Raw genomic sequence first — 12,759 nt, 5'->3', positions numbered from 1 at the left:
TAAGTTGGTTTTTACTTGTGAAGCCGAACGTTTCTAGCCCAGTTAGTGGAGTGTTCACTCCTTTTCTAGCTAGATCGTTTGAATTTTAATTACTTTCTATCCCTTAGTGGGCTGGTACCCAGAGTAGGAGAACTTTATTTTCTTTGCCTAATTTGTTCAGCTTCTCTAAGCATTTTTGTACCAACTTCGAATTCATGTTTACTGTGTTGATCGCTCTTAAGACTACTTGACTGTTACTTCTTGTTTCCGATATTTTCTAATTCATAAATGGCTTGAGAAATTAAGAATTAATAACAACTTTTTTTTCAGATCGAAGTCCACTGTTTTCTACTAACCGACATGCTGCTCATCTGCAAACCATCGACGAAGAAAGGAGGAGCCACCATGCGCGTAATCCGACAACCTTACCTCGTCGATCGACTCGTCATCCACGAACTGAACCGAGAAACGCCGAGCCTGGCCGTGATTTACCGAAACGAGTTCGATATGGCAGTGGCGGCGTTTATTTTGCAAAGCAACGATTCGAGGAAAATTAAGGTAAGTTTTCTACCAATTTATCTGTAACAAAAATGTTCATAATTTCCCTGTCTATGATTAGCATCTTCTAAAAAATTAAAGCATGTTACCATCTCGGTTAGATAATGATTTGTCAAAAATACACTAAATGAAGTATGAACTTTTATTGATCTTGAGAAAACCGTGGATATTTAGACAGTGAATAAGAAATTTAAAAAATAAGAATAATAATTTTTGTAAACACCACTGCGTTGAATCTAAACGGAAACCAGCATGTCAGTGGATTTTTACTAATAAAACAAATGTGTCTAAACGATAAACAATGCTTAAGGCTTCGGGAGCTATATCTCCCCCCGTCGTTAGAGGCAAAAAAAATATTTCAAATATCTAAATACAACTATTCAAGAACACTTTAGTTTTTAGCAGATACCTTTTTTATAATTTTTCATAACCTTAATATATACTCGTAGTAGAAAAATACTACTTTTATATTATGACCTGGATTGTTTATTTAATTTTCTAGAAGCTTATGCCTTACCACATGTTTCTTATTTTTTACACGCACATAACTAAAATAACCATCTCTCTCAAACACATTGGTTCTTACTAGAATATTCTTTATTATATATTTTTCGGCACCATTGGACTTTTGCCCCAATTTAAACCACCCCGTATATCTCTTAACGTTTAGAATGGTACTACGTAAATAGAATGAGATCTAGGAAGATCCCATTCTATTTTCCTAGTCCTAGTCCTAGATCCTAGTCGAATTTAAAACACTCATGGTATAGTGTATTTTTCAGTTTTTAGTCGAAATAAATATCAAAAGTATCGGGTTTACAATTTCATTTCATATTTACAAAATGCAAAGAAGCAATATACTTCCGATAAGAGACCCTATCGACTTATGTGAAATATTTTATAGGCCATATAAAAATTGTGTATTAAAGTAAATATTGGTACTAGAATTTGTTTGCAGAATATAAGAAATAATATTAAAAAATATATATTTTTTATATCTCCCTCAAGAGTGAAATATAATATTACGAAATATCTTATGTATTCGTTTTGCTTATATTTTTCTGTTATTTTGTTGTTATTTTTATTTGAACAGATCTAATATAACCTTAACGATAGCAACGAAAACTTAATAAAGAATGTATTAAATCCGTTCCAGAACAAGCAGCCAATAATACTTTAGGGATTTCAAAAAGATTTTTGCTGGTAAAATTTATTTCGAAGTATTGTTTAGCTTTCAGAATTATATTTTGATGTTGTTTGTTGATAACGAAGTTTATTACTTCATTAGAATTGATTTTTTTACTAATTCTGGTAAATTTTATCCCGTCAAAAACATGAATTATTGTAAAAAAGTGCCAGGTCCTGCAAAAACGCAGTTCTTCATAATTCGTCATGGCATAATCGTCATACCTATATTAGTAATGTAGTAAACTCACGATAAATACACATAAAACCATATCAACATTATTTTATTTTTTTTGTACTAAAATCTATACTAATATATAAAATCCTTAAGTGACTAACTCACTGGTTAATCACGATCCTGCTCAAACCTCAACGTAAGAAGCTCAATTTTGGCATACAGGTTGATTCTAGGATGTAGAGGTTCGGTAAGAAGGGATTTTTCGAAATTCCAGTTCCAAGGGGGTGAAACCACCCCTCAAATATTACAATCATTTTTATTATAAAATTATTATATTATTTATAAAAAACGAGCAAGTTTCCGAAAAAACTCTTAAACGCGTATATTTTATTTTGTTTTTTTACATATTTTAAAAAATTTTAAAAATGTATACAGGGTGTTTCGAAAAATCTGGTGATTCATTAGTCACGATCCTGCTTAAAGCGCTTGACGTAAAAAGCTGATTGTTGGAAAACGGATTGACTGTGGGGTGTAGAGGTTCGATAAAGAGGAGTTTCTCGAATCTCAAATTTCAAGAGGGTGAAAACGCCCCTCAAATATTACAATATTTGTTATTTAAAAAACGGTTAGTCTTTCGGTTCGTCTTTCTTCTTTTTTACATATTTTGCAATTTTTTAAAAAATCATACAGGGTGTTCCAAAAAGTTGGGTAATTTCTTAACCACGATTCTGCTTAAACTGCTTGACGTAAGAAGCTTATTTTTGGCAAACGGATTTTTCGAAGGTCAAATTCCAACGAGATGAAACTACCTCTCATATATTACCAAGTTATATAATAATATCGCCATATTGTTATTTCTCATGCTGACATAAATGTGAGAAAATTTTATCCAGTTTGTACGTTTATGGAAATTCTTGCTTTGCTTTATCATCACCATTACAAATGATTAATTCGACGCGAACGACGTCGAGGGTACACGCTAGTGTTACATAAAACAACGAAATCCATAAATCCATTTTAATTCGTATGTAATGGAAATTCATTGGGTAAAATTTACAAAATTACTTTTAAAAGCTACATGAATTTGCAAATTTTTCTAGCCCATTTTTCACCTCAAAAATAACCCAGATAAAACACAGAGATATAAGCTGGGGTTTTAACGTGGATAAACATATCCACATGTTAATTTTCAACGATGTTTGTTAATCAACAGGTACCATACGAAAAAAACGGCCTCAAAGACGAGTGGGCAATGACAATCGATGAAAATTTTGGAGAGGTCAAGCCCTAGACCTAATTTCCTTGGCCCGTACTCTTCTTTATTTTTTAATTGCGCTTACTGCCAGAAACTGCTTGTCTTAAAAATGTTTTAATTCGTTTTTATTTCAGTAAAAATTATTTTTAATAGTTTAAAATTCAAGAAAAAATATTTTTTCGAAAATAGATTTGTGTGTCTGGAAACGTTCTATCCTGTTTTATCCTTTCTATAACCAGTGCTGGTTCTTGAAGTTTTATGTCAATTTTTAGTAAATGACGTCTAGAGATTGACCTCGCCAAAATGATCATTGTTTGCCATTCGCCAGCCGTCTTTGACGCCGTTTTTTCGATCATACGGTATTTTGTATTACAGATGATTGATTCTGCTTTATTTTTGCTCAGTTTCTCATACATTTATTTTAAATTCTATAAACCTATTTTTGCATAAATATATTATTATTTTATTCTGCAAAGCTATCCAAAACTATAAAATATCGAGAATTATATTCAACAAAAACGATTGATAAAACAAATCAGTTAAATTGTGTTTCTGACAATAAAATATTATACAACAAAAAAAAACAATAAAAACTTGAAATAGGCTATCGGTTTTCACATTTTTCAGTCGCAAAGCATTAAATAAAATTTTCCAATTTTTCAATATCAGTGTCATTATGTCAAATCCAAAAAACACTTTAAAGTAATGTTTGTGAAGACTAACTTTACCGTGTTAAGACTACCTACCCGAAAAGTTAGTGCAACTTCTTTAGAAAAATTAACTAATTTAAATTCGTATTATATAACATTCTTTCATTAATTTTTTATATTTCAAAAGCGATTCGTCATAGAAATTTGTACACAAAATCTTCGTCAATTTTTATATCTGGCATTAAGGTTTAAACCTATCTATTACCTTCTAAACAAAACTCCCAATCAATATATACCGAATATGCGTAAAATTCCACCCGTGTTGCCATCTTTCATCAGATACATACCACCGCGTCGCCTGATTGCTTCGTTCACTGCTCATGCTGCTTGGGTCTAATTGGTCAAACATTTACCCCCTGCACCCATTGTTCTCCGCGACACTCTAGCAACGTTCGATGTATTAAACTGCCTCGTGTGCACATGTAACCCTTGATCAAGAATGCCTAGCTGAACAAATTAGACACAGAAAATGAATTAATTTTACTCTAGGTGCCAGCCAGATAGAAGGTAATAAAAAAGCAAACGATCTATCTAGAAAAAGAGCAAATACTCCACTAACTGGACCAGAACCGTTCTGCTTCCCAAGCGGAACCCAACTTAAAGCAGAACTTAAGAACATGGAAGACTCCATATTTAACCTGGAATGAAAATATTCCAACCGTTAAGACACTCGAAGAAATTTCTCAGAACTTACGACCGAGAAGAATCAAAGATTTTCTTTGATTTAAGTGAGAATAATCTTCGGATTGTAACGGGGTTTTTAATAGGACACTCTTCTTAATAAACGCCTCAGTAGATTGAAGCTAAGAAACAGTGTCAAATGCAGATTCTGTGGAGAAAATGAGGAAACACCAGAACACCTCATTACTGAATGCGCCGAGACGACAACGCTTCGTGTCATAAACTTTGGTACGACTGATATAGGAGATGGAAAACTAACCTCTTTAAAACCGTGACAGATACTCGCTTTTGTCAAAGCCGTGAGACTGTATGATGAGTTATAACTTAAGAAAAGGGGACACAATAGATTTGTAAGGTCGATGTTCTTCCCCTAAATCTACGCGTCGTCACTTGTTAAAAGTAAATTCAAGTAATTATAATGTAAAAAATTCAGGTTAGGTATCTAAATTAGATTTTAAAATGCATTCATTAAACAAGTTGTACGAAAAATCTCGTAGAGTTTATCAGGAACACCATCAAAACGTTTAATACGAAATATGTATTCATAGAGTTTATTCGATAAGGATATGCCCTTCCTTGAAACGATTCTTTTACCCTCAAAAAGGTCTATTGATCCTTGGATCCATAAAATTCTAATAACATCTTCTCGACATTTCGCTTTCGGGTAGAGGCATCTCGCGTTGAGATACGATCTATCGAAAATATGTAAAACAACAATAATTTGAAAATTGAATAAAGCAGATGATGCAAAAAATCATCTGGTAAATATCCGGGGTGAGCGTTCGATGCCTCGAATTATTACCCAAGCCAGCTGAAAATGAATAATAAAAAAAAGGGAAAAAGTATAGTGTATTATTGCGAATTATACAGAGTAGTTCACTGTTCCGAGAAATTACTATATCAGATTTCCTGTTTGTAATTCCGACATACAGTTCATATCAAATAAACTTTTAGTCACGTGATTAAGCTTGACCGACACAGCGTTGTCCACTTATACATATTTTCTTTTAATCAAAATATTTTAGGAAACAAAAATAAATTAATTGTAAATATATAAACAGTTATTATTTACATCAACAAAACTCACCTTCTTAATAGAACTTAAGGAACATAAAAGGCCATTACTACCGTTTTTCCTTTCAAACTATGCTAATAAAGTTGAGTTTTTTTCGGCTATTAAGCTATCTTGTACCCTTCGCCTTAAAAGAGGTTCTAAAAAGAACAATGTTCGACTGCAAGGTCTGTTAGTAAACATTTTCAAGCTTAAAGTATCACAACACTATTTATTTAAACCAAAAATTCGTAATACAAAACTAAAGTGTCAAAACGAAATGGCAGTGTCAAGAAATAAATAAATAAATGCGGCAACTTGACATTTCTTACAGCAGAGCTACCACCTGAATCCCCAGCGCGAAATTTAAATTCCGGTTAGTCAGCCCGGCGCGGCGCTGCATATGTCCATGGTTGGCAACAATGAATTTAAAAATCGCGCGCTAGATTAAGTAATTAAAAGTTTAATTGATATAAAATATATTTTTCAATTTCAAAATATAACATTAAGGAGACAAAAATGTAGTAAATGTTAGAAGGATCTTTTTCCTTTAAAAACAGTAGTCGTGGAAGTTCTGCTAGAGTTTATATAGGGGTGAGATTTATGTGGTGCTTTTCATCCTTGCCATACTGTTTCTGTTTTTTGTAAAAGATAATTGCCCTTTAGATGTGAGAGGTCATTTGAAGATGATAATAAATATATAAATATAGGTATATAAAATATAATAGTAGCAAATAGTAGATAAAAGGTGTGTATAAAAAATATTCTATAGAAAGTTTCTTTTTCTTTGCAGGGTTGGAAAGAAGGTATAGCCAAGGCTCAGGTGCTGTACGCACAAGCCAAACAGCTGAGCAGTTTTGGAGAGGAAAGTCTTGATGCCGACTATAACCTGGATTATAATCTGGAGAGCGACTACCACAGTTTACAGCTGGCTCCCAGATCGCCCATGGCTTCGTCGTCGAGAGCTAGTAGAGTATCCAGCCTGGCTCACAGCCACAGGTAGGTTTAATAAAGTAATTGAATTCGTTAATATTTCAATTTTGCTGCCAAGGCTAATCTGGAATGGGCCTAATTTGTTGACGCGGAATCCGAACCACGGTCCTCGACCATATCAGTGCCGATGGCCTACCGACTTGGCGACTGTCTAAATCGACTCTTACTCACGAGATGAGCATAAATCAGCAGTGTGTGTCAATAGATTTTACACTTTTGCCAAGAGAAAATGTGTTTCTTTTATCGAGATCTACCAACACTGGAAATATTTGCACCTATTTAAGACTCACCCTGTATTTATATTGTTATTGTGTGTATTCTGGCCTATGGTTTAACAAAAAGAAATATTAATAATAAACGATTATCCACCATTATTTAATTGACAAATAATTGAGCGAAATATCAAGCCGTGTCATCACAAACAGTAAGAAAGTAATGTAATACACAATACCGGACACAATACCGGGTGCGTCTCAAAAGTGGCTCACACCTATAACTTTTTTATTTTTTCAGATCAAAAAACGATAATTTAAACGAAATACCAATCACAAACCGTAAGCAAGTAACACATATGCAATAATAATATATGCACTTACAATTTCATAATAAGGGAGATACACTTTTACCCATTTTAACCCAAACTAAACCACCGACTAACTAGTCCTATGTTTAATAATTAAGTTTGAATATTTTGTCAGTCGATAAAACGCAGTAATTTCGAACAAAGAAATATTCTGCTCGTTATTCGACGAGGCATGACTGCCAACTCTATTAAATTAAAACGTTGACGACTCCACACGGAAAGCTAAAACGTTATTTTATTATCCCGAACCAAAACAAAATATCTAAAATCACGAACTGCATAAATCCGTTACAATTTCGATATAATAGACTGTGACTGCGCAAATTTTCCTCCAAACGGGAATATTTTTAAAAGCGTCATGAAATGCTAAATTACGTTCGTGTATATTTTTAGGCAAAGCGACAAATCAGATAAAACTGCTGCTCTTTGATTAAAAAAAGCATAGTGACACGTGAATTTTTACTAGCGGGAAATGTGTTGATATGATAAAAGCTCGGGTTTTAACTCTGACAAACGTATGGATAAAAGTAACAAAATAGAAAATATGTTCTGTCCATAATTTAGCGTGTCGTGATTATCATATATTTAGAAATTTGGTTTTATACCAAAATCAAAAATCAATAGATATTATATACATACATACATACAAGTTTATAATAGATATTATAAAGGAGTACAGACCGAAAGGTATGTATAGGGTGGTCAAAATTGGTCTGTTTTAACAAAGAAACCTTATTTCCTGACTAGATAGAGCAAAACCGACATAGATGCCATTGGCTCGATTTCTGAGGCATGTTTAATGGCATAAACCGCCTGTCGATATTTTCTCTGCCAACTGAGATAAAAGGTCTTTTTTGAATTTTCAATAATTTTTGAAAATTGCCAATAACTTTTTTATTTCGCGGAATAATAGAAGTCCGTAAAATGTTCTTAAGGTACTTTTTAAGCACAATCCAGTGGCATAGTCAGTTTTTTCTATACTCGCTCTTTTTGTCAGAAATATATTTTTTAAGGTGGAAATCATAGTTGGCTATGAACTTAAAAAATGCCGGCAACGGTTTCCAACGATATAAACTGAACAACAAGTAAAGTAATTTTCTGTTCATATAAAGTTATGGCTTTTTAGGTTAAGTATATAGGCAAATATTTTGATTTTATACATATATAAGGTAAAAAAATCATCTACCGGGTGTTCCACTAGCTCTCGGCTGTATCTCCGAAAATATTAGCCGTAGAGTCATACAATTTTTTTTCAAGTCACATAGAAGAGACTTTGAAAAGACTGCAGTCTACGGAAAAACATATTTATAATGTATAAGAGGCTATGAGAAATTGCTTGAAATTATATTGGAGTATCTAGATGGAGTTTTCCTGACTGGGAAATCGGAATCTAACAAACTAAGGCTACAAGATAGTTTAAAAGAACATTCTCAACTATATCATGCTATATAAATAATAATAAGCATTTAACAGGAGGCGCTAGGAGGCGCTGTCTTACAATTTAACCAATTTAACAAACATTATACATTTTTTTTAATATAAATGCAATAGTAATAGTATAGGTATGTAATTTTAGCGTGATAATAAAGAGGAATAGAGGTTTAAAAAGTCAGCGAAAACCGCATCTTGATATCTTTTTGCAAAACGAAGATACTAGCAAAAATATAATAAATACGAAAATATAACCCATTAACTATCTTATTTTTTTAACACGGTATCAATTAGTCCTGTTGATTATGACCATTAGGTATAATAAAAAAACGATTTATTTATTCTAATATCGATAATATACCAGAATACCAGATACATTAATATCTAATAATTATTAAGATGCCAATGACTGTGAACAAGAAACGACATCTCAGTGAAGTCATGGTAGACTTTGGAAATAAGTTTGCTTTTGAAGTAAGAGTTTAAACGTCAAAGTGTTATTAAATCAACATTTTGATAGTCCCAAATTTGTTTTATATAAAAATAATACGTACAGTACATCTGCTGGATCTGTGTCTATGAAAGGAATGCGGACAAAAAACATTTAAATAAACAACGTCGTATTTTATACGTCGACTTGACGAGTACGTCACAGCAAATCGCTCCGCCCACTCATTTTATTGGTTATTGGCAAATTTGTCGAATTTTTATTGATGGGACGCACCGTCTATTTTTTTTCGAAAAACATGGAGAGAATTTCGTTTCCCCTCTCACGGATACCCCGTAGCTACAGAACGAACAGACGTACTGTAATACAAATTGCATTTGAATCTTTTAAAATCATAGAGCTTGGTAATATTTTAACAAACCCATTGTAATTCTATCAATAAAAATCAGTTATATTATTCTTACCCAGAGATTGATAAGAATTGAAAGGGTGGCTGCAATAACAGGTAGAATTTTCATAAATTTATGGGAAATAGAAAAAGAGCTGCTCGGTTCTTGCTGCAAACCCAGAGCTAGGCAACTCAAACTAACGTCGCCATTTATTTACTGTTATATTGAGAGAACTTATTGTTGCAGGAAACGATCGCCCAGTTTTTTTATAGGTAAAAACATTTGTCCTAATGTTAGAGGTGGGCAATTCATTAAAAATCTCATTTTGGAAAAAAAGGGGAGCTGCCTGGTTATTTCAGTGTGAAAATATCAGAAATAATGAAACCATCTCTAGTTTTTTACAAAAAAATATATTTTTCTTTCCAGTGGTTCCGTTGAAATGAACGACCAATCCTCCATTGGCTCGGCCAAGGACCAATCCCGAGGGGTCTCTATAGAGAACGAGAACAGAACGGGTTCCATATCCAGCGATGAGGGTCTCCAATCTTTACCCGCTGACGTGGCTTCCAAAAGTCCTGTGGCCCAAAAGAGCAGCCTAAAAACGAGACTGTTCCACAAAACGCCCAACACGTTGTCCGTGCAGCCTGTGGGCAGTTTGGGCCAGAGCCTGCCCAACTTGACCCTCGGGTCACCCAATATTGGTGGCGGACTTACGTTGAACCTCAATCAAAATACTTTGTCGGTAAGATAGTTTAATATATTAATTATATACAATTATTATTGTAAAAATATTATTTTTATAATAATAAGTTTGAGGTAGTTTTATTTCAATGTCTCATTTTTTAACTAAAATGTGGTCTCATTTTTACCCCACATGAGCCTAATTATAGAATGTAAAAAATATCCTCCATAAACGTCTAAAAGTGCCTTCGACAATGAATCACCCTGTATTTTCTCCTATATACCGGGTGCGTTTCAAAAGTGGCTCACTCCTATAAATTTTTAATTCTTTCAGATAAAAAAACGAGATTTGGTATGTTAGTATATGACATAAATTAGGATTGATTGACGTATTCGATTGTTTTTAGTCACTTCCTGTTTCACCGGAAATGACTACAACTTTTGATTTTTAAATGGAACCCTCGGTATATTCCTACTTTGTTCCATAGAAAATGACACTCTGAATAGAACGACATATCATATGTCAACTTTTAACATTTTCGCATATGGTTTATTTGAAATTGTAACATCGGGTTCATAACGACAATTTGACTCGAAATACCAAGTGTGTAATATCAAATTATTCGTAAAAAAATCTTTTTCCCAATATGCTAATGAGCCACTCTTATTTCATTTGAAAAAATTGATATATGACTAAAAATACGATTTTGGTAGGACAAGACACGAAAAGCATTAGACGATGAAATCTATTTTTCCAAGGCTCCTTAATTAAAAATTAGTGTTTTTAACACAAGCATGGCACTCTAGATTGAAATTTAAAATACGATTTTGTTTTAAGCGAAAATGTCAAAAAGTTGATATATGATATGTCATTCTATTCAGAGTGTCATTTTCTATCGAATAAAGTAAAAATATATCGAGGATGCTATTTAAAAATCAAAAGTTGTAGTCATTTCCGGTGAAACAGGAAGTGACCAAAAGCAATTGAATAGTCAATCACTACTAATTTATGTCATATACTAACATACCAAATCTCATTTTTTTATCTGAAAAAATAAAAAAGTTATAGGAGTGAGCCACTTTTGAGACGCACCCGGTATAATTACATAAAATACACTGAACATTTACGTTAATAAAAGATGATATCCACTTTTTTCATCGTTCCAATAATCCAATAATGCGGTCTTTAGTTTTCCAAAGGTGTGGCTGGTGATTTTCCGGGATTCAAACTCGTGGAAAAAAGGTTGCTTGCATTTACTCCGGGCCCTTTTGAAATTCTACTTAGCTAACGAGATTCCCTGGTCTTTGACGCCCCTTTTACGGTTCTTTAGAAACGCTAAACGTGTAAGCCCGGGCTTGACTTTGAATTGTAAATCGAGCCCTTTTTTATACTCTGTATCTGTTTAATCTCTTCATACTGGCTGTGATAAGATAAATATTACTTAATAACTTGCATCTCAAATATACTATTTTAGAATTATTTTATTTTTTTATCTACAAGCAAAACACATAAGTCCAATTATTTCATTTTTCACTCATTTATATTTGACTAGATGGAAAAATCTACTAAGCCTTCTAAGAACTATTAATTTTATTTTTAAATTATTTTTAAATTCAGTATATTTCATATCAATTAAACTTTTAATTGCATAATCGAAAGCGCAATTTTTAATTCATTGTTGCCAACCATGGACATTATTCGCCATCGGGCTGACTGTTCACCTGAACTACCACCTGGTAGCTCTTCTGTAAAAAATGTCAAGTTGGCCGCATTTATTTATTTATATCCTAACCCTTGATCCTGACATCATAGATAAATGAAACAAATTTAGATTGGAAAGTGCTAGAGGTGGGTTGTGAAATCGCAGTCCGCTACTTTGTCACAGCTCCACCAACGTCGCAGTATGTGACTGCTCCAGTTCCAAGAAAATCGCAGTGAAATTTCGGAGCAGTTTACAAGTTTAGGACATCTCCGCTCATGAGTAGCAATAGGAGCAATAGCAGGCAATAATGTAAATTCTGAAAATGCTCCTAGCCCCGTCGCCCGGTCAGACTGTTCCAGTCACAGTTGTCGCAGGTCGCAGTCGACTGGAGCGTAGTATATTGAGTATATTCTGTGGACTGGAGCTGTTGGGAGTTTGGGAACAGGAAACGTAGCAGCGTTCCCTTTTTCTTTTATGAATCTAAATAGGATATTTATGTATTATATATTAATAACAAACAGTTATTTTTGAAAAAGGTAATTTTTAACTTGTTAATATGTTTATTTGTTAGTTAATTTTGTATGTGTTTTGTTGTATATCCTATCTTTTATTTGATCTTATACATTCATATCAGTTTTATTACTTATATCTATTTTTAAGGTCTGATGATGGCTAAATAGCCGAAACCGGTCACTAATAAATAATTTTTAGACAGTGGTTTCGACCATAAGTTTCGGCTTTGAATTGAATATAACATTAAGTTTTTACTATGGGCCACCACTCTGTGAAAAGACTCTTTAAGATATTTATAGCAAAGTGCTTGGTACTTAGAAACACACAAATTCTTCTTAATAGACTAAAAAAATATAGCAACATCTATCAAGTAAGACAAAAGAAAAATCAATATATTCTTTTTCCTAATAGATGTAATATC

At 33.1% G+C, this 12,759-nt stretch overlaps 1 protein-coding gene across 2 annotated transcripts in view; it reads left to right on the top strand.

Moving 5' to 3' along the window:
• Window positions 1-12,759, top strand: part of LOC115883354 (pleckstrin homology domain-containing family G member 5) — a 432,893-nt gene that overhangs the window by 410,692 nt on the left and 9,442 nt on the right. For both annotated transcript variants that reach the window (XM_030901711.1, XM_030901710.1), the window contains 3 exons: window positions 310-537; window positions 6,391-6,596; window positions 9,868-10,183. In XM_030901711.1, the coding sequence (XP_030757571.1) occupies window positions 310-537; window positions 6,391-6,596; window positions 9,868-10,183 (750 nt within the window). The remainder of the gene's footprint in view (window positions 1-309; window positions 538-6,390; window positions 6,597-9,867; window positions 10,184-12,759) is intronic.

Source organism: Sitophilus oryzae, unplaced genomic scaffold (genome assembly GCF_002938485.1).
Source record: "Sitophilus oryzae breed Bouriz unplaced genomic scaffold, Soryzae_2.0 scaffold_186_pilon_pilon, whole genome shotgun sequence".
NCBI classification, from domain to species: Eukaryota; Metazoa; Arthropoda; class Insecta; order Coleoptera; family Curculionidae; genus Sitophilus; species Sitophilus oryzae.
This window is presented reverse-complemented; position numbering and strand designations above follow the sequence as displayed.